At 39.3% G+C, this 19800-nt stretch overlaps 1 protein-coding gene across 2 annotated transcripts in view; it reads right to left on the minus strand.

Annotated features, from left to right (window-relative positions):
- DYRK1A (dual specificity tyrosine phosphorylation regulated kinase 1A) overlaps positions 1 to 19800 on the minus strand; it is a 95067-nt gene that overhangs the window by 19266 nt on the left and 56001 nt on the right. For both annotated transcript variants that reach the window (XM_084614547.1, XM_084614548.1), the window contains exons 2-5: positions 18309 to 18508; positions 7238 to 7330; positions 4813 to 5001; positions 3328 to 3475 (exon numbers count right to left, since the gene is read on the minus strand). In XM_084614547.1, coding sequence (XP_084470673.1) covers positions 3328 to 3475; positions 4813 to 5001; positions 7238 to 7330; positions 18309 to 18508 — 630 coding nt within the window. The remainder of the gene's footprint in view (positions 1 to 3327; positions 3476 to 4812; positions 5002 to 7237; positions 7331 to 18308; positions 18509 to 19800) is intronic.

Genomic DNA, 19800 nt, shown 5'->3' on the forward strand with positions numbered 1-19800 from the left:
AGAGCTCATTATTGAAGAAAACGGGATTTCTTCTCTTAATGATGCTGGTGAACTGAGTGAAAAAATATCAAGATTGGAAGAAAGCACTGGAGGGGGAAAAAAACAAAGGAATTATTTACAAGCAAAAGCCCAAGTTTGTAAAATGATTTTCAGGAGACACTAACACATTGGGAAGTGGCATAAAAAAAAGAATTGACTTGCTTTGAAGGCTGAGCTGTTTTTTTCATGCTTCTTAGAGCTTTAGGTTCTCTAGAAGACAGATCCATACGAGGATATGCTGGAGAAGTTTAAAAAAAAAAAAGTATAGTTCCTGCATGAACGGCAAACTGTTTGATTACGAGAAGGGAGGTTTTGTCATGGAGATCCTGTAATGTTTGATCCAAGACATATTTGAAAGTGTACCCCTTTTAAAATGGGAACTGCAAAGAGATGCACTTGGTTCTGGAATTCCCCTTTCCGGGATCTAAGCCAGAAAACCTTTCTGCAGGTTTAGTTGTTGGCCAGTACAAGAGATGATTAGGTGAATCAATCCAACACTGTGCTATGAAGAAAGTCGGAGACTGACCAAATGTATTCCCAAGCATTTTAATATCAGTGATTCATTCAGCAAAGGCCTTTAACCACAGTTCAGAACAGTTTCTGCAGAGCCCTCCTTTGCTTTTGGACATAGGGTCATAGCATAACTGGCAGCAATGGACAATCACTTAATTGTGATTTCTGTGGAAACTGGAATCTAAGATATGGTCAGCGGAGCCCTACAGGGACACAGGGCCTTCTTCAGGAAAGGAAGACTTCCTTACTGAGGATGTAACTTCACGGTCTATACATAACAGAGTACCCTACGAGTCTAAATACCTTCTTGGGAGCCTATACAAATCACGTTTGGCCTTTGCTAAGCTAGGTTTAGCATCAGATCTCTTCCAGGATTCTTGTGATCAACTCTTCAACATCCAAGTGAATTGGAAAATACACATCAGACTTCTAGCTGGACTTAAAAGGGTCTCTTTCTTGGAGGAGGAAGGATATTGCTTGCCTATGTCAGATAAAGTAGGAATGACAGAGTCTCTTCTAATGGCTTGCCATCCTGAGGGAAATTATAAGGGGCACAAGTACTTGGTTAACATCCTCAGAATCTTTACTTATGTTGAAAGTATTTCTTTTCCTCGGAACTTATGAAGGGAGTGGGAGGGTAACAAAATGGCCATGTTGGTGTCATGAACAGAGGGAAGGGTAGCAACCTTTATGTATCCTTGGCAATTGTACTGGATTGCCTTACCTGTAAGGGGTTAAATAATTCAAATAACCTAGGTTTCTTGGTTTGGGGGGGGGGCGGAGGGGGGATTTGTTTGTTGTTCCCTCTCCGGATGGAGGGAGAAGACAAGCAGGTTCAACATCTCCTGAAAATATACCTGGAATGATCCATCTAAAACCACAGAAATTGTAAGTAGGGCAAGGGAATGTGTTAGGTAATCTTTTGTTTTGGCTTGTGAATTTTTCTATGCTACAGAGGTAGTTTTATTCCTGTTTTTGTAACTTAAGTTGAGCCCAAAGGGGAATCCTCTGTGTTTTAAATATTTTTATTACCTTGTAAAGTTACCTTCCATCCTGATTTTGCAGGTCTGATTCTTTTACTTTTTTCTTTATAAATAAATTTCTTCTTTTAAGAACCTGATTGATTTTAATGTCCTGAAGACAAAGGGTCTGGTCTGTGCTCACATTGCTATGGCAATTGGTTGGTATATTATTCTCAATCCTCCTCAGGAAAGGAGGTGAAGGGGCTTGGGGGGACAGGGATTCCAAGTGACCCTTCCCTGAATGTGTGTGTAAATCACTTGGTGGTGGCAGCAATACTGTCCAAGGACAAGGAAAGCAATGTGTGCTTTGGGGAAGTTTTAACCTAAGCTGGTAGAAAATAAGCTTAGGGGGTCTTTCATGCGGGTCCCCACATCTGTACCTCAGAGTTCAGAGTGGGGGTGGTGGGAGGATCCTGACAGTTGGTATGGTGGGTCCTGCGGTTTTCTTGGCGGGAGGGCTAGGACGCCATCCCTTGCTCCTGCTCTTGGGGTGCCGAGGGCCCCGCTAGTGGCCCAGGAAGGTGGTAGAGGAGGGAAGTGGGGAAGAGGTCTGGGTTTGCTCCTCACTCTGAGCCCCAGTCCCTCTCAACTCCTGTGGGTTTCTTATCCTCTTCCCCCTTGGGTAGGGTTACCCTTGGTCCTTGACGCTGGGGCAGGGTCTCCCTTCCTTCAGTTCTCTGTTCTTTCAAGTCTCAGCAACAGACCTTCAGTCCTCCCTCCTGCCTCACACCATCCTGACTGCCTGAAGCAGGGGGTTTTACTAGGTTCCTGACAGGGCCTTAATTGACTACAGGTGCTCCAATTAACTTTTAGTAACCTTTCCTAGTCTACATGGAATGACACCATAATTAGCCTCAGGCTTATGTCTCCCCTCTACCACTGCTCCCTGGCCCTGGTGTATCACAGGGGTCACTGGGCAAATCCCAGCATCTCCCATCAACAGACGATATCAGAGAAAGGAAACAGAGAACATGGAACCAGACGTAGAACATGGAACCAGACGTAGACCATGGTCCAGGCAGCTTCCTGACTATCCTCCTCATCCTGTCTCAGGGAAAGTAGAGGAGAATGGGGGAGAGAAAGGGCAGCCACTAGTTGTCATAAGAACATTCTTCTCTTGTGGGAACATGCTGGTCCACAACAGAGTTCCAACTATCCCAAGTAAACCGAGAGGATAAGAAAAACTACTTCCTGCCTTGTCTTCTTAAAAGGCCAAGTTTAAGAAACGTATAATGTCTGGATCCAGCTGGGGAATGAATTGGAGCTTCTGCCTCCTTTTAGCAAGTTTCTATGAGAAGTGGGCAAATGCCAGCAATATGATCTTCTCTGGTACCATAATCATATTGGGCTTCTTATTTTTTTCTGGAATTTATACCCCCGGTATAGGTCAAATTTGCTTTGCCAACAGCTTTTCCATATTAAGAAGAGGCAGTAGGGACTGAAGACTGCCCCCTTCTCAGGGGCAAAACAGACTCTGTCCAATCTGATTGTCATATACAGCAACAGAACTCATTCTTAAAAACACAAGAGAGTTAATAATGTCAGATGGTCTCATATAACTTCTTCTGGATCAGGTTCTACATGCACAGGTCAACTGACCTCTTTAGGTACGACAGTCTGCTGTAAAGTAACTATCGATGTAAAAATCAAACAAATGTGTAATTCCTCAACATTATGAGCACTGTAAAAAGTAGTAGTACGGTCTTAGGTTCTCCAGCCAATTCTCAAATATTTGCAAGAATTATCTTAATACCTATATAGTATTTCATTTCAGTGTCATGTTTGTTCATAAGCTCCAAAAGCCGCACTTCAATCTGGGCTTGATTTAGGAAAGCCTTCTTGTTCTTTATAATTTTAATAGCAACCCACTCCTGTTCCACACGATCATAAGCCTTTACAACCTGAAAGGGAAAAAAAAGACGTGCTAAATACAATGTCCAAGTAACTGCACATTTCATTAAATTTATTTATTAAACAGACTTTCAAAATCAAGAAAGCTTTGAAATTAATCATATTTAAAACATACTTAATAATCCAGTTTATATTCCAAAATTTTACTAAGTACATTTAACTTGTATTGAAGATATTTTTCTTGAAAATAAGAATTTTCATACTATCTAGACCATTTTCTTTTCTTGTTTCTACTGTGAAACCATAGGAGATACTATGATATTTTCATAACAAAAATGCCACAAAAACAGGATGCAGACGTCATTGAGAAGCTGGACTGAGGAAATAACATCTAATTCAAGTACAAGTATAAAAAAAGATCAATATAGAAAACAACTATTAAAGTAAAATCCACTTTCTATTAAATATTCACTATTTAGAAATGCTTAATTCTCAAAATGCCTTTTTCAAGAGTTAACTAGGGTATGATGTGTATTTATTACATACACTATGCTGTCTGTTATCTCCGGAATCACAGAAAATTAAATTTGGGTTTCCATACCACCATGTGCTAAAAATTCTGAATGACAGCAAACGCAAGTTAAGTGTTAAATTAAGAACATAAGAATGGCCCTAGTGGGTCAGAGCAAAGGTCCATCTAGCCCAGTATCCTGTCTTCTGACATTGGCCCGTGCCAGGTGCCCCAGAGGGAATGAACAAAATAGGTAATCATCAAGTGATCCATCCCCTGTCACTCATTCCCAGCTTCTGGCAAACAAAGGCTAGGGACAACATTCCTGCCCATCCTGGCTAATAGCCATTGATGGACCTATCCTGCATGAATTTATCCAATTCTTTTTTGAACCCTGTTATGGTCTTGGCCTTCACAACATCCTCTCGCAAGGAGTTCCACAGGTTGACTGTGCGTTGTGTGAAGAAATACTTCCTTTTATTTGTTTTAAACCTGCTGCCTATTAACACAAGAACTAGGGGTCACCAAATGAAATTATGAGAAGTAGTAAACACTTCCTTATCTACTTTCTCTACACTAGTCATGATTTTATAGACCTCAATCGTATCTCGCCTTAGCCGTCTCTTTTCCAAATTAACAGGTTTGATTATCTTGCAAAAGCAGTTACTGGATGCGTATGCTCAAGAAAATTCAAATTTCATGTTTTATAAAGAAGAAAAATTACAAATGCAGAAATTTTGAATAGACATCTTATTCCAAGGGCTTATGAATAAGGAAACAATAAGGAATGAGATAGGGCGTGGCCTAGATATTAACTCATTTAGATGGCTATTATAACTCAAATGAGTTAATGATTTTTCAGCTGACATCCATTACCTGCCCAAAGGATCCTTTGCCAATTAAAGAGTCAATTTCATAACGATCCATCCACTTTTCCCCATTTTTTACAATATAGTCATAGTTATCATCATCATAGCCATCATTGTAAACTTTCCGTTCCTTTTTATGACTGGAATCATCTCCTTGGCCCTGTTGGTGCCGCCTCTTCTTTTTTGCATAGTAAACCTGAAGATGAGGAACACACTGGTTTAAATTTCAACTGATGGTGTCACTTTAATCAGTAAAGAATAGCTTCAGGTATTACTCTAGTCTTCCCTCCCACCTCCGCCAGCAAAATTTTCTGGCTTTACAAAACCATTTTCCTTTTTTTAAAAGTTATTTTCCCCTCCCCTGTTACTGTGTGAAAGACACCCATAAAAACCAGGATAACTAATTGACTATACTGAGAAAACAGTGAATCTCTGAACACAGCGCTATCAAATTCACAAAGTAAAACAGAAAATGTATCTAAGAATTATAATTTTAGATATAATAATCCTAAGTGATATTTATAAATAAAGTAGATAAAGTTTCAGGGAAAAGAGAAATTTCTGAATTAATGTGTCCCCTTAGAAGTGCACACAATGTTTTAATTATAATCACAGGATCTGAAATTCAGTCATTTATACCAAAAACAAATATCCCAATATTTATGAATATTTAAGAAACATCTGTAAGCACACCACAGCAACATATTCATAAAACGTAGCCTTTGAGCCTATTATAAACAAAGGATACAAAAGAGAAAACACACCATGGTTAAATCACTTACTCTGTCTCTCTCACACACAAAAGGTAATACTTAGTCCTGCCTTGAATGCAGGGAACTGGACTAGAAGACCTCTCGAGGTCCCTTACAGTCCTATGATTGTACTTTACACACACACATAAAGATGTTAGGTTAATTTTCATGTTTAAAAAGGTAAGACAACGACTAAAGCGTAACCAACAGAAAGTAAAATTATATACGTAAGCATTGGGAGAAGCTGAGTAACAAAAGATTCAATTGTTGCCTAGCACTGCAGTATATACACAATATAATAATGATAATTAAATATGGAAGTACTTGGCACTTAACATTTTATATCTTTCAAGTGCTGTACAAAACAGTAGGGTAGAAAACGTGAGGAAAAAGAATTAAACATCTTGCTACGGCCACTCAATGACACAGCAGTTCTGGATTCCCAGGCTCAAGCACAGGCCACTAGATAGCAGCAGCTGCTTTTAAACTGCTGGGGCCTTGATTAGAGATAGTAACTTTGCCAGGCTACAGTCCATAAGTATCCAAGACTAAAGAAAATACAAAGTGAAATCATGGGTGGCTGCAGTGGCCACTCCTTTTATTCTACAATCACCACAGGCATCTAGGAGGACATCACCACTTCCCTGCTTTATAACTTTGCCTTCTTTTGGATTTTGAATAATTAAGATAATCAGATCAATTAAGGAGGCAGTACAGAAGCACAAATTTCCTAAAACATAAAGCATTCAAAAGATAACATGAAAGACAAAGATGGCTTATGTTTTCCTGATGATACATATAAAAGACCTTCAGGTTTATTTATATTTACAATAGCAATTCAACTGCTGTCTAGGCCTTCTTTTCCAGATGGTTATGGACTGGAAGCCTGTAGGATTATGACCTCACAGGTATCAAGTAGGGAAACATGAGCAATTGGGAGGGAATCTGATTTTTATTCAGTGTTTAAAACGCATGTGTTGTTTGTAAATGGAAAGTAAATGCCCTACGAACTGCTGGAAGAAGAAAAAAAACTACAAAGACCTACACTTTCAAAAGTGACTGTTGATTTTGGGAGCCAGGATTTGGGTGCTCAAATTGAGACAACTGAAAGGCAGGTGCTCAACAGTTCTGAAAAAATCAGGCTCGCTAAAGTTGTCTGAAGTTGGGCACCCGAAAACTGAGGAGCCCAAAATAGTCACTTTTGAAAATTTAGACCTAAATATTCAATACTAACAAACCCCCTTTAAATTACAGGCAGAGAAAGTTTCAACTTCAGGTCCTTGAAGGAGACATCCCACCAAAAAAAAAAAAAAAAAAAAAAAAAGACAAGGCATTACTGATGGGGAAGGGATGAACCCAGATTTTAAACACATTTTTCAGGGCTACATAATAAAGAATAAAAAAGTGCACAACCCCTTTTGTAGTTTGCATGTTATTTTTACTGACAATAAAAGTACATGGACTTGTTTAATTTAGAATTCATCAAGTTAATTCATAAATTAAGAAAGAATGCCTGTATAATGTGCCAGTAAAAGAAAATGTGTCTAAATTCATTGCATCTTACAGAAAAATCTACTTGGAACACTTTAAACAATATTTTTGATACCACTACATATTGTAATTATTAGCAAGCTATCACACATTAAATAAAAATATAATGGTGAACTCTGCGGTCTTTACCTCATTAATATGTTTGTATGTTTTGATCAGATCAACGGAGAGTTTCCTCAGGGGAGCAGTAGCTGGATCACGGAAAGATTGGGGCATCCGCCTCTGTAACATGACAGTATCAGGCATCACTTTAGAAAGACAGAAAAAACTAGTACTTTAACTAAATAATTACTATCCACTCTAAGTGATGAATTTCTAATATTTACAAAGCTGTGTTTAAATAAAAAATTACCTCTACTAATAGGTTTAGTATTCCCATAGTTTTTTGAGCTAGTTGACAATATATCCCCTTATTGCCCTCCCTACCCCACTTCTGTCTCTGGTCCTTTGACTTATCAGGCACATGCAAAATATTTGTATTTTAAACATACTTGCAGTTAAACAAACATAAAACCATAATGAATACAGGTATACCAACTGTTTAAATAGTAAAATGCCACAAATGCTGTTATGGAACAGCAGAGTCAATACATTTCAAAAATGCTTCATTATATTCAGTGATATTATGGGGGCTTAGAAAAGCTGGTATACCACTGAAGCTAGACAAATTCAGACTGGAAATAAGGTATACATTTTAACGGTGAGAGTAATTAACCACTGCAACAATTTACCAAGAGTTGTGATGGATTCTCCATTACTCACAATTTTTAAATCAAGATTGAATATTTTTTCTAAAGATATGCTCTAGAAATTATTTTGGGGAAGCTCTGTAGCCTGTTTTATACAGGAGGCCAGGCTAGATGCTCACAATGATCCCCTCTGGCTTTGGAATCTATCAATCTATATGATGTGAGAGATCTAGACATAAATGGATCTGTTAAAGACAAATCAAAAGTATATATTTTTTAAAATACTTAAAAAGGAACACAAATTGTATTTTCCAAAACTGACTAGTTTTAAAACATTCAATTTTCTGGTAGAAAAACCTTTAAACAGCACGTGGAAGACTAATTGTGAACAGGAATTAGAAAAAGAGTAGAGAATTGTGTTGCTCTAGTGCCAACGTGATATCACCAAATGTGCTTAGGAACACTTCTCCTCGCTGTGTACACAATGTAGCCTACAGCCTCATCGGTTTCACTATAACTGATAAACACCCTTTTGCAGAGCCAAAAAGAGCAGTGTGCACCATTGACAAGACAGCAAAACTGACTATAAAATAAAGTGCTATAAAATGAAGAAAATAAATTTAAATAAAGGGAATTATTTCTCCCGCCAATCTGTTACAGTTATTATAATAGTAATAATAATAATAGTAGGGTTTATTTATAAACCTACATGGTACAAAGTTTACATATGTAAATAGGATTTTTCAGTTGGTAATATCCTTATAAGCATTTAAGCCAAAAGCAGGAATTTGGTAGTGTGGCTGGAGGCTCTGCCACTATCCATTAATCACTCCACTCATGTCACAGGGAAAAACGTAAAGGCTATTCTTTGTTCAGGGCAGGTGTAATGACCAGTCTCTTTGCTGCCACAACTAGACTTTGTGGGGTTGTTCTCCCAACTGTGGAAGAAGTTAGCAGCGTGCCTGTTCTGTAGAATGCAGTGTTGTTATAGCCCTGTTAAAGCCTGTTTCTCTTACACAGTAGTTCTTCAGGTCTGGAAAACAAACACAGACTGTCACAGATAAATACAAGGTGGAAGAGGTTTTTTAGAATAAGTAGCTAACATATTTCAAGGGACCATTCAAGGTGAAGTGGCCCTCGTTAACACCATTCCAGTCATAGGGAGGAAAAGGAATGGGGGAGAGAGGTTAGAGGGGAGTGGCAGGACTAGTGGGTTATAGAGTGTTGTAATAAGCCACAAATCCTTCAGTCCATGATTTTTAGTATCTAGAAAAGTTATGAATTTAAGCTCTCTGGCTTGTCTTTTGAAAAAGTGTTGTGCAGGTTTCCTTTAAGAATGAGGACTTTGCAAAAAGTGTTCACTCATAGGTGCTATGGTGTTTCTGTCTTCTATCATGTTCCAGTGTTCACTCATTCAAGAGCATAGTGATTGTCTGGTTTCACCCACATCATTATTGGGGCATTTAGTGCACCAGATGAGGTTCACCCCTTGTGATAGGCATGTGTAGGACCCATACATATTCTCCTTTGTAGGACAGCATTGCAGGGGTTCCATGTCCACCTCTAATTTCTAGCTCAAATTTGTTCACTTTACAAGTAAAACATTTTTCTAGCAACAGCCCTGAAAATTCAACCTCAGAAAATCAGGCTGGTTTTCTTTTCTTCTTGTGAACCACAAACAATAATTAAGATTCTGCAGGCCAACTTGCGCCCTTCTCAGCTTCACAGTGACAACCCTAACTCCTTTATCTCCAAATCATGCTTTCAATTACACCTGTGCAGCATCACTCAGAGCCTGTCTACACTATCTCACAGCTCAGATTATAGGGGTGTGAATAGCAGCACACACCAAAGGGTTGTACTGCAACTTCCCTGTGTGGATGCTCCAGCCACAAGCCAAAAGGTTCCTACTTTGCATTATCACAGTCCTCTTCAAATAGGACCACAGTAATGGGAACTAGGAACCTTTTCATTTGTTCCTGCAGTATCCACACAGGGGAGTTATAGCACAGCACTTTGGTGCGTGCTGCTATTCACATCCCCATAGTCCCAACTTCAGGGCAGTATAGACATAGTCTAAAACTAATACAGCAGCTCAGTTATTATTAAGGACATAATATGACCTGTATTAACTTTTTAAAGAGGCAGTATTTTCCTCTCTACCTTCTGAAAAATGGGATGGAAGATTGGAAAGGAAAAAAATGGAGGAAAAAGGGGGCAGATTCCTACATAGGCTGCATTTTAAAATGCTTAGCTATATTCTTAATCAGGACATTCCAATGGTACAACAAGATCCTCTCAGAAAAATATGAAAGATTTGAATCTTGCTCCAATTATATAACCACCTCTTCCTCTGATGAATGAAAGGAGAGAATGATGGCACAAGAAGGGGACAATGCCTATTTTGCATAGTGGTAACATACCATACTGTATTGTTAGGTAATCCTGCCTCTCCTTTGGCTTTGAAGCGGCTCTCTTGGTTAATTTTTTAAATCCTGCTTTGCAGACTCCAGTCTCTACCAGCTGGCCACATAGCTAATTGAAACCCCACGAGATATTTCCAAAATGTGAAGGTTGGAAAACATAACTCAGAGAATATGTATAAATGCCAAGATAAATGACAATCAAGTGGTTTCATTGCAATTATACTTGTAAATAAACAACAACATTTTATCATCTTAACAGATTCATGGAGCAGGACATGCATAGCAGGGATTGGTACCACTAAGAGAAATTAAAATTACAAATAAGAAAGTCAAATTTTCAATTTCACATGACCCATTTGTCGGTATGCAAATGAAAGTTAGGAAGCACAAAGTCAGAACAGGAAAACAACCAAATAATAAAAACAGATAATAAAAACAGAGTAGACAACAAGCCTAAGAGTCCCAGCTATGCACATTAAATTGATCTATTTTCATTTTTTTAATTGGTCCAGAGCAGCTTGAAGGACCATGTATCAGCTGACAATAATGTTAATTTTGCAGTGTTTGGTAAAAGAGGGAATAGATAATTAAGTGACTGTCACAAATTTCTTCATGTGGTCCCATTCTTTACTGCCCAAAGCAGTGGTGTTTCTTGTTAAATATACCTTATTTCATTATGAGAATTTTTATGACAGGGGATATATATCTTGTAAAATAGATGTCCTAATCCATCAAGAGATATTTGGATACTTAAAAAAAAATGAAATTGAGTATAACAAGGAGTAGCAGAGATTCTGGCTACATCTAGTGTGACTTTGTTTACAAAGGGAGTACAATGAAAGGAATTTATATTTTATACCACTGTGTCTAACTAAAAATTCCAGTTAACTTATTTTTAGGGCTGTCAATTAATTGCAGTTAAAGCAAGCAATTAACACAAAACAAATTAACTAGATTTTAAAAAACAGTTGTGATTAATCACAGTTTTAATCACACTATTAAACAATAATAGAATGCCAATGTAAATTTATTATAAATATTTTTGGACATTTTTCTATATTTTAAAATATATTGATTTCAATTACAATACAGAATACTTTATATCATTTGTATTACAAATATTTGCACTGTATAACAGTATTTTTCAATACATCTCATACAAGTACTCTAGTACAATCTATCGTGAAAGTGCCACTTTCAAATGTAGAATTATTACTACTTTAGAGCAGTGGTTCTCAAACTTTTGTACTGGTGACCCCTTTCAAATAGCAAGCCTCTGAGTGCGACCCCCTTTATAAATTAAAAAACACTTTTTTATATATTTAATACCATTATAAATGCTGGATGTAAAGTGGGGTTTGGGGTGGACGCTGACAGCTCACGACCCCCGCATGTAATAACCTCACGACCCCCTGAGGGGTCCCAATCCCCAGTTTGAGAACTCCTGCTTTAGAGCCTACAAGTCGAAGCATAAAGGGGCATACAAATGTTTAGCATATCTGGCAGTTTAATACCTTGCAACGCCAGCTACAACAGTGCCATATGAATGTCTGTTCTCACTTTCAGGTGACATTGTAAATAAGAAGCAGGCAGCATTATTTCCCATAAATGTAAATAAACTTGAATGGCTGCTTGCAGTATCAAAAATACCATAAATAAAAACCAGAGTCAACTTGCTGGATCGAAGTTGTTTTTTCCTCTTGCTGGATGCTCTATCCCAACAATAAGCCATACAACCTTTGGCAATCATAGAGGACAGGAGACAACTGACAATAGATATGAAGGCCATTTTAGAGAAATCTGTATATTCTTCCAAATCATTGTGTGCTCCCTTTGGTATCCACCAACATCAGAATCTTTGTGGAAAACATTTCAGTCCTAAATGCTAGAAACAAGGAGACTAAGAAGAAATGAGGAGTCCTGGAGACTGAAAAAAGATTTCCTTAATTTGTCCCACTGAGATAGAGGCTGAGGAAATATTAATACAACATTTGGGCTTGGAGAGGAGCTATTAAAAATCCAACAGAAATTTTTACTGAAATTAGGAAGAATTAGGCTTGTTCAAGATATGGAAGGTTTAGGAATTTTGAGGAAAGTCTCTTGTCAGAGCAAAAGCACTTGAACTCACCAGCCAAGGCACTGAACTTGAACAGGAGCAAGTGGTGCAGTGCAGCAGTCTGGCCAGAAGATGGAGGTTGGAGTCTATAAAACTAAAAATTTTGTCCAATAATCTCAGCATGGCAAATAAACCGCTAGAGAAAGACCCTCACTCACACTGTGTACAAATACAGTCACTGAAACAACAAAGCAAAAACAAAACAAAAAACACAAAAAACACCACACCACCACTTTTTTGGTGTGTAGGTCTTGCAAGAGAGTATTACAGAACATCTGGTTGAACTAAGAAATCATACCCAAGGCGGCTTCCTCCCTTTGGGTAACATGCGACCCTGAGGCTGCTATGTACGGTAGCACCAAAACAATAAACTGGATCTTTGATCTGTCATTGGAAACCATTACTGTGTGCGGCAGGGCTGGTAAATTGGTACATAGTATCCTGTTACTGATGGTGATGTGTGAGGAGAAAACCCGTTGGGAGAGGCAGAATGCCTATTTCCCAGGGAGTTATGCTCCTTACATCTGCTGAAGTACACCTCTGTCTTCCTACTGATCTTGATGGCAATCAGATCGATCTACGGGGTTCCTTATGTTTGACATATTACAGTAAGCATCTTACAACTGAGTTCCCACCTCTCATGGACATACCTGTTGCCTGCCTGGCCAGTCTACAGTGTCATTTTGATCCCCTGCTATTTGTGGGTGACATCTTTCAAAATGCTTTTTCTGGCCAGGTCATAAGCATGAGCAGCTTCTTAACCATGCCCTTGCTATTCGTACCTCCTTGACAATGTGTGTATGTGCCCAGGATAACAATATTGGACTATCTAAATGGGCTCATTAAGTCCATGATTATTATTTGTATCACTGTGCAACATAGCAGTCTTAGTCATAGGCAGGACCCCATTGTACTCAGCATTGTACAAACAGAGCAAAAGACAAAGCCTGCCCCAAGGAGCTTACAAAATTATAAGACAAGACAACAGACGCGGAAGTACAAGGAAACAATTACACAGTTTGGTCAGCATGATGGGCAGTGGTATCAGCAGGCTAGCCACTGTCAAGCTTTTTTGTAGGCAACATGGGTAGAGTTTTGAGAAAGGTTTTAAAGGAGAATAATGAGTTAGTTTTGAGAATGCTTATTGGGAGCTCCTCCCAAGCATGAAGGGCAGCATGGGAGAAAGCACAGAAGTGCTTGTTTGAAAACCTGACAAGTGGGCAATGCAGACTGGCATCATGTGCCAATTGGAGCTAGAAGTTGGCATCTCAATAGAAAATGAGAGATAAGAAGTAGGGTGGGGATAGGGAATGAAGGGCCTTGAAAGTGAAGACAGGTAGCTTACATTTGATTCAATCCTGAAGAGGGAGCCAATGGAGGGATGCAGATGGGGCAACATGGTCAAAGCAAAGGAATAGGAAAATGATCTTTGCAGCAGCATTCTCAATTCTCAGAAGGATAAGACTGCATTTGTCAAGGCTAGACAAAAGGATGTTACAGTGATCAAAATGTGAGAAGACAGAAGCCTGGATGAGAACTTAAACTGCAGTTGGATAGGAAAAGCCATATCTCAGAGATTTTATGCAGAAAGAATCTGCAAAACTTTAGCCTTAGTGTGAGGACCTAAAGAGGTCCAAGTCAAAGATAACACCCAGGTTACAGGCCCGAGTGTCAGGCAGGATGGTGGTGTTGTCTGCAGTGATCAAGAAAGGAGGTAGTAGGGAAGACCTGGACAGAAAAATTACAAGTTCTATTTTAGCCAAGTTGAGCGAGAGTGAGTGTGTGAGAGTGTGTGAGAGACTTTAGTCTGGACAGAAGATGACAGGTCTGGAGTAGAGAGTCATCAACTCAGAGTTGATAGCTGAATTTGTGTTTTAGGATGAGATTACTTAGAGAGGCTATACAGGGAAAAGACAAGGGGACCAAGGACAGATCCCTGTGGAACGCACTGATAAAACTAGATGGTGATAAGGAGGATCCTCCGAAGGATATCCAGAAGGAGAGATTAGAGATGAGGGGGAATTAGGAGAGGACAGTCACAAAAAGACAAGGGAGGAAAAGATTTCAAGAAGTGTACAACTGACTGTGTTGAAAGCGGCTGACAGGTAAAGAAGGATAAGGATCTAATACTGATTCTGAGCTTTGGCTAGGTAGAGGTCATTACAGCCTTTAATGAGAGCCATTTCAGTGGAATACAAGGGGTGAAAGCCAGATTGGAGTGGATCTTAAATAGAATTAGAGGAGGGGAACTCCAGGCTGTGTGTTAGTGGAGCAAGGTGAGTCTTAAGCCTTAATTTTGAGGTGGCTGATTTACAAGCTCTTCTCCCTTGTGGACCATTTCCCTTGAGCCACAGCCTCTCTTAGTTGGCTTCCCTATCCTAACAAGCTTCCAGTCTTAATCAGCCAATTATCAGGGACAACCGAGGGAGCAACCCTTCTGATTTGTGTTGTCTAGCCACAACCTTAGAGCCATTCTGAATGCAGAGAGCAGTTGATGATATAGCCTGGAGTTCTTTGATTCTGCTCAGTTTGAAAACAGAAAACATGGTAGCATGCTTATTTGGAAGTCGGTCCAGGGAACTATTGTCAAGCATGCTGCCATAGACTCCAGCACCCATACGTAATCCCAGGAGAACACTACCTGCAGTTGCAACAGGGCTGGCAACTGGTATTGCTGCTTCCGACACCTGCCCTGAATTAAGGTTTTATCTGCTTGTATGTTAACTGGGCTCACAGACAGGCCAGCTGCTGACACTGTGACAGGAAACCCCCTGTTGATGATCCTACCTTGGCTCTACATATTGGAGCCTGATTTGGGTCAGAGGAAATTCATCGCAGTCACAGTACATATCTAGGTCCTATTTTGGGAGAGTTTGATATTGCCGGAAATGCTCCAAATATTGTGTAAAATAGGATTAATCGATATAATGCCAAATTTGGATGTATAGACAGGCATCTTGAAGATCCAGGGAACAGGCAAATTCCTGAATTGACTGACCAAATCCCTAATTTGAGATTTGATCTTTCGCTAACCCTGAAATGAAGAATTTATTTTCATAGATACACAAATTAAGACCAGACGGAATGATTATGATAATCTAGTCTGACCTCCTGTATAACACAGGACATAGAACTTCCCTGAATTAATTCCTGTTTGAACTAAAGCATATCTTCTAGAAAAACATGCAATTTTGACTTTAAAATTTCCAGTGATGGAGAATCCACCACATCCCTTGGTAAACTGTTCCAGTGCTTAATTACCCTTACTGTTAAACGTTTGCCTTATTTTAGTCTGAATTTGTCTAGCTACAGCTTCCAGTCATTTTTATTTGTAATACTTTTATCTGCTAGGCTGAAGAGCTCTTTAGCATCAAATTTTTGTTTGCTATGTAGGTAGTTATGGACTGTGATCAAGTCACCCTTTAACTTTCTCTATGTTCAGATAGGCTGAAAGAGCTCAACCTGTTTATCATTATAATGGATATTTTCCAATCCTTTAATCATTCCATGGCTACCCTCTGAGCGATCTCCAATTTATCAATATCTTTCTTGAACTCTACACCCCAGAAAGGGGCACACTATCCCAACAGCAGTCACACTAGTGCCAAACACAGGTCCAGAACTGGGCACAGTCCATTGCTAGTCTTGGGAAATGTGAAGTACATTTAATAGGTCCCCTGTTCCCACTAAATTCTAGGAAACTGGAATGATTTTGGGGATTTGCTACAAATTCTGCAGGGTGTCTATGGTCTTGTACATCCTGCCTCTTTTTGGTGCTGAAGTAATTAAGTAAAAAAAGCTTTTGGAGTGGGTCTCTCCTCAAAAGTCTCAGGGTACTGCATGCAATACCCAATGATCTGAAGTGGTGTTAACCTCTGCATTTAGGAAGTGGCAAAGATGCGGTATGCGTCTGCATACCTTCATGCTGATTGCCTGGGGCTCCTAATTACTTTTGTACCCACAGAGAAGCGCACAGATTTTTTTCCTCAAAAAGAAGCCTGCCAAATTCTTTTCCCTGGTTGATGGGGGTAGGTTTAGAGAGGCAAGAGCCGGCCAAGATTGAGATTTGTACCAGTGTCTGCAGGTGGTGTACTGTGGGAAGACTCTGTTTTTCCTACAGCTTCTGAAGCTCTTTGCCAAGCAGGATTGCTGTCCTAAAGGGTAGAGGAGCTAGGCTGGCCTTGGCTATCTAATCAGTTGACCACTGCTTCAGCCCTCGGGGACCTCTTTACTGTTATGAACATCACCCTGGCTACTAAGGTGGTCCTGGTTAAGCTGTATGTCGCATCTGCCATGAAAAACACTGCAGCTTCCAACAAGGGCAGCATTTCAGCCATCACCATCTATTTATCCTTAGCATTAGAGAACATGAAAAATCTGTGCATTCACCAAACATTACCCTAGAAGAATAAATCACATACAGGGTCCCCTGCAGGGTTCCTGAGCTAAATGCTCCTTTAAAAGCAGATTTGACCTCTCTCTTAAGCAACCGTTTTAAACGGAAAACACGCCTTCTGATAGGTACTATCACCCCTTTTGCCACTCTTGAGGTGGCTATATCCACTGATGGACAGTCAGATCTTGGCTTTTTTCCTCTGTTGGCAGATATAGGATCTTCACAAGCCTGCCTGCAGGCAACTTCTTAACAGAGATTTCTACTCTTGAGCCATCATGTCTTGTTTTTAACATATGGAGTTTTCTGGGACCTATATGAACTAGGTAGGATGGGATTGCTTGGTATCAGATCACCTGGCTCTTCCATTTCCAATTTTCAGGAGCTGAGCAATCCTGGAAAGTAAGTCTGATAAGTCCTTTCACTTGAACAGCCTGAACTTCCCTCTCCCCCCTACATGCCAGAGAATCCTGCATCTCTTAGGGCTGATCTTGATCACACTCATCTTCTCTAATCTCTTTCTTCTCCTCTTCTTCTGTGGTCCCTTCCCTCATCTTGCTTTTCCACACAGCAACACACTTGGGGAGTCCTGGTAAAGCTCTCATGATAGTATTGCAGCACATCCAAGGTGGCTTAGATGGGGATGGGATGATTTGCACCAGGGCGCAGCAGCAGCATTCCCTCCTCTTATGTTGGGCTCATTTTACTATCCTGTATGCTTTGAAGGCAAAATTTAAAGACTTCCTAAATCCAAAATCAGTCAGTCAATCTGGGTGTAAGCAGGGAGCAGGTGCTAAACAGCCCCCTTTAAGCAGGCGGTCAGCTTCCTTGCTGCTTTCAAGAAGGGGGGAACTACAGAGGAATACTCTCGGGAAGAGCAAGGGGGTAATCTAGCCCTCATACGTGGGGAGCTGCTGCCATAGTCCAATGACACTAGGGAAGGTATGTCAGCCAGATAGTAAGTACCCAGCTGGAGTCCTCCTACTCCCCAAGTATGCTCACTTCATCTATGCAAGATAAAAGCTAATATATGAGAATGCAGAACTCTGACGTGGGAGAGGAGCAGTGAAAGAGTCCCAGTGATAGTATAAATTTGTATTATTGTTTTGAAATCAAGATCTTTATAAAGTTCTGTATAATAACTTTACAATCCAAAGTTACCTATAAAATTCTCCCTCTTTATAAAAATAAAGCAGTCAAACTTGGACTTCAATTTACATTTTTCATGATTAACATTAGATTAATCTTCAATTGCCATAAATTCCCCTCAGATTACTTTACTTCCTTTCCACGTCAAGAATGGTTAGAATAGAATATTTCCTTTTACAAATAAGGCAAGTATTTATTTAACTGCCAAATGATTGTCTCTTGAAGCCTCTTACAAAGGAGCAATAGTATTTCTCAATTTTTAAAAATATCAAAAGTTTTGATCTAGATGCATTAGATGTGAACCTTGTAATCACAGAGGTTTCTATTTTAAACAAAGTTATGGGTAAAGTGTCCCAAAATATTTAAATATTTAGGGAAGAAAGCACGTATCTCAAAACAGAAAAGCCTCTCTCCTGATATCACATACCTGGTTGGTTAGAGGTTGTTGAATCTGGTCAGTGTAGGATAAGGCAGAAACCTGTTGGTCATTTATGTTCTGCTGCCGACGATCGCTGTACTGTTGATGTGAATGGGACATCTGTCCAGCCATCTGAAGGCCAGCAGCATGGAATGAAAATGACGGTGCAAGCCGAACAGATGAAGGTTTGCATGCTGAAGTCTCTCCTCCTAGAAAAACAATTCAAGATTTTAGTGTAATGTTTACATCCTCATGGTATTTGCACCAGTTGACCTCCATTTCCAAGGCCATAAAATAAATAATACCAGATAAAACAATACTTTGCACATATACAGCAGCATTAATCCAGAGATCTTAAAGTGCACAAAGGTGAGTAAAAAGTATTATTACACCCCATTTTACAAATGGGAAAGTTGTGGCACAGAGATGCATTGAAGTGACAAACTAAAAAATGTGTTAGAAAAGTTGTTTACCTCCCACTTTTACAAGTAACATCTACCATTATAACTGAAAAGAGATAAGAAGAAAATATAGTTGTGTGGTTTCTCTATTTAATGCCATGAGAGATCTTTCTATACGATCAATTTCATCATTTCAGTTCTCCTGGATCGTGAGAGTCTTTCACACAGCAGAAAGGGACAAAACATAAATGTAAACAAATGGAAAATATTGCAGAATCATAACAAAAGAATAGACATTCAGGTGGAATTAGAGCTGTTCCATATCAAGCAGAGGGGAGAAGTGAAAACAGGCTTCATACGTTCTAGGTGACTGTCTTAACTAACTGGGCTAAAAATTAAAAGTAGGGCACAAAAACTTCCCCCATTTCATGAATTTAGTCCTTTAAAAATGCCTGAAAACAAAACATTTTGAGATGAAGTGTTCTAAAACTGACTTCTTTGATTTGCCTAATTTTTTTCTGAATTTTTGTTTTTGGGTCAACCTGAAAGATTTTTATTTTTTAAACTACCAGCAAATCAAAAATCTATTTTTGCCCAGCTCTAGGCAGAATACTTGGAAAACAATTTTTTAAAACTAAACTAGTTTTAAGCAGAAGCGATAACAGATGAGGTACTGGTGGGTTCTGACATATTACTGCTATGTTCAACTTGCTAAAAAGCAGGTTTAATTGACAAGGTTAAATGGGTCCAGTTGCTGAACCCTTCTCTATACCAGCTCTCCTACGGATGCTGATCTAGTGGTAACACCACTGAGATTTTTTTTCTCCCCTACAATTTCCTAATGTAGGCAAGTCTTCAATTCTGAACACTAGACCACAACTCTTTCCAAGATAAGACACTTCAAGAATTTTAATGAACAATTTTTTTTAACAGGCTGATGCTGGAAAGCTGTCTCTGTTAAAACAAGGTTTCCTCATGTTGAGTATTTATTTTTTTTTAAATTATAGACATCGCCGCCACAACCTAGTGCTTCAAAAGTCTATGACTACGACAAAGGAGACACCCCAAAGGGAACTTTTCAAATTATGCTGACACACAAC

The sequence above is a fragment of the Lepidochelys olivacea genome (assembly GCF_965140295.1).
Source record: "Lepidochelys olivacea isolate rLepOli2 genome assembly, chromosome: 1".
Classification (NCBI taxonomy): Eukaryota; Metazoa; Chordata; order Testudines; family Cheloniidae; genus Lepidochelys; species Lepidochelys olivacea.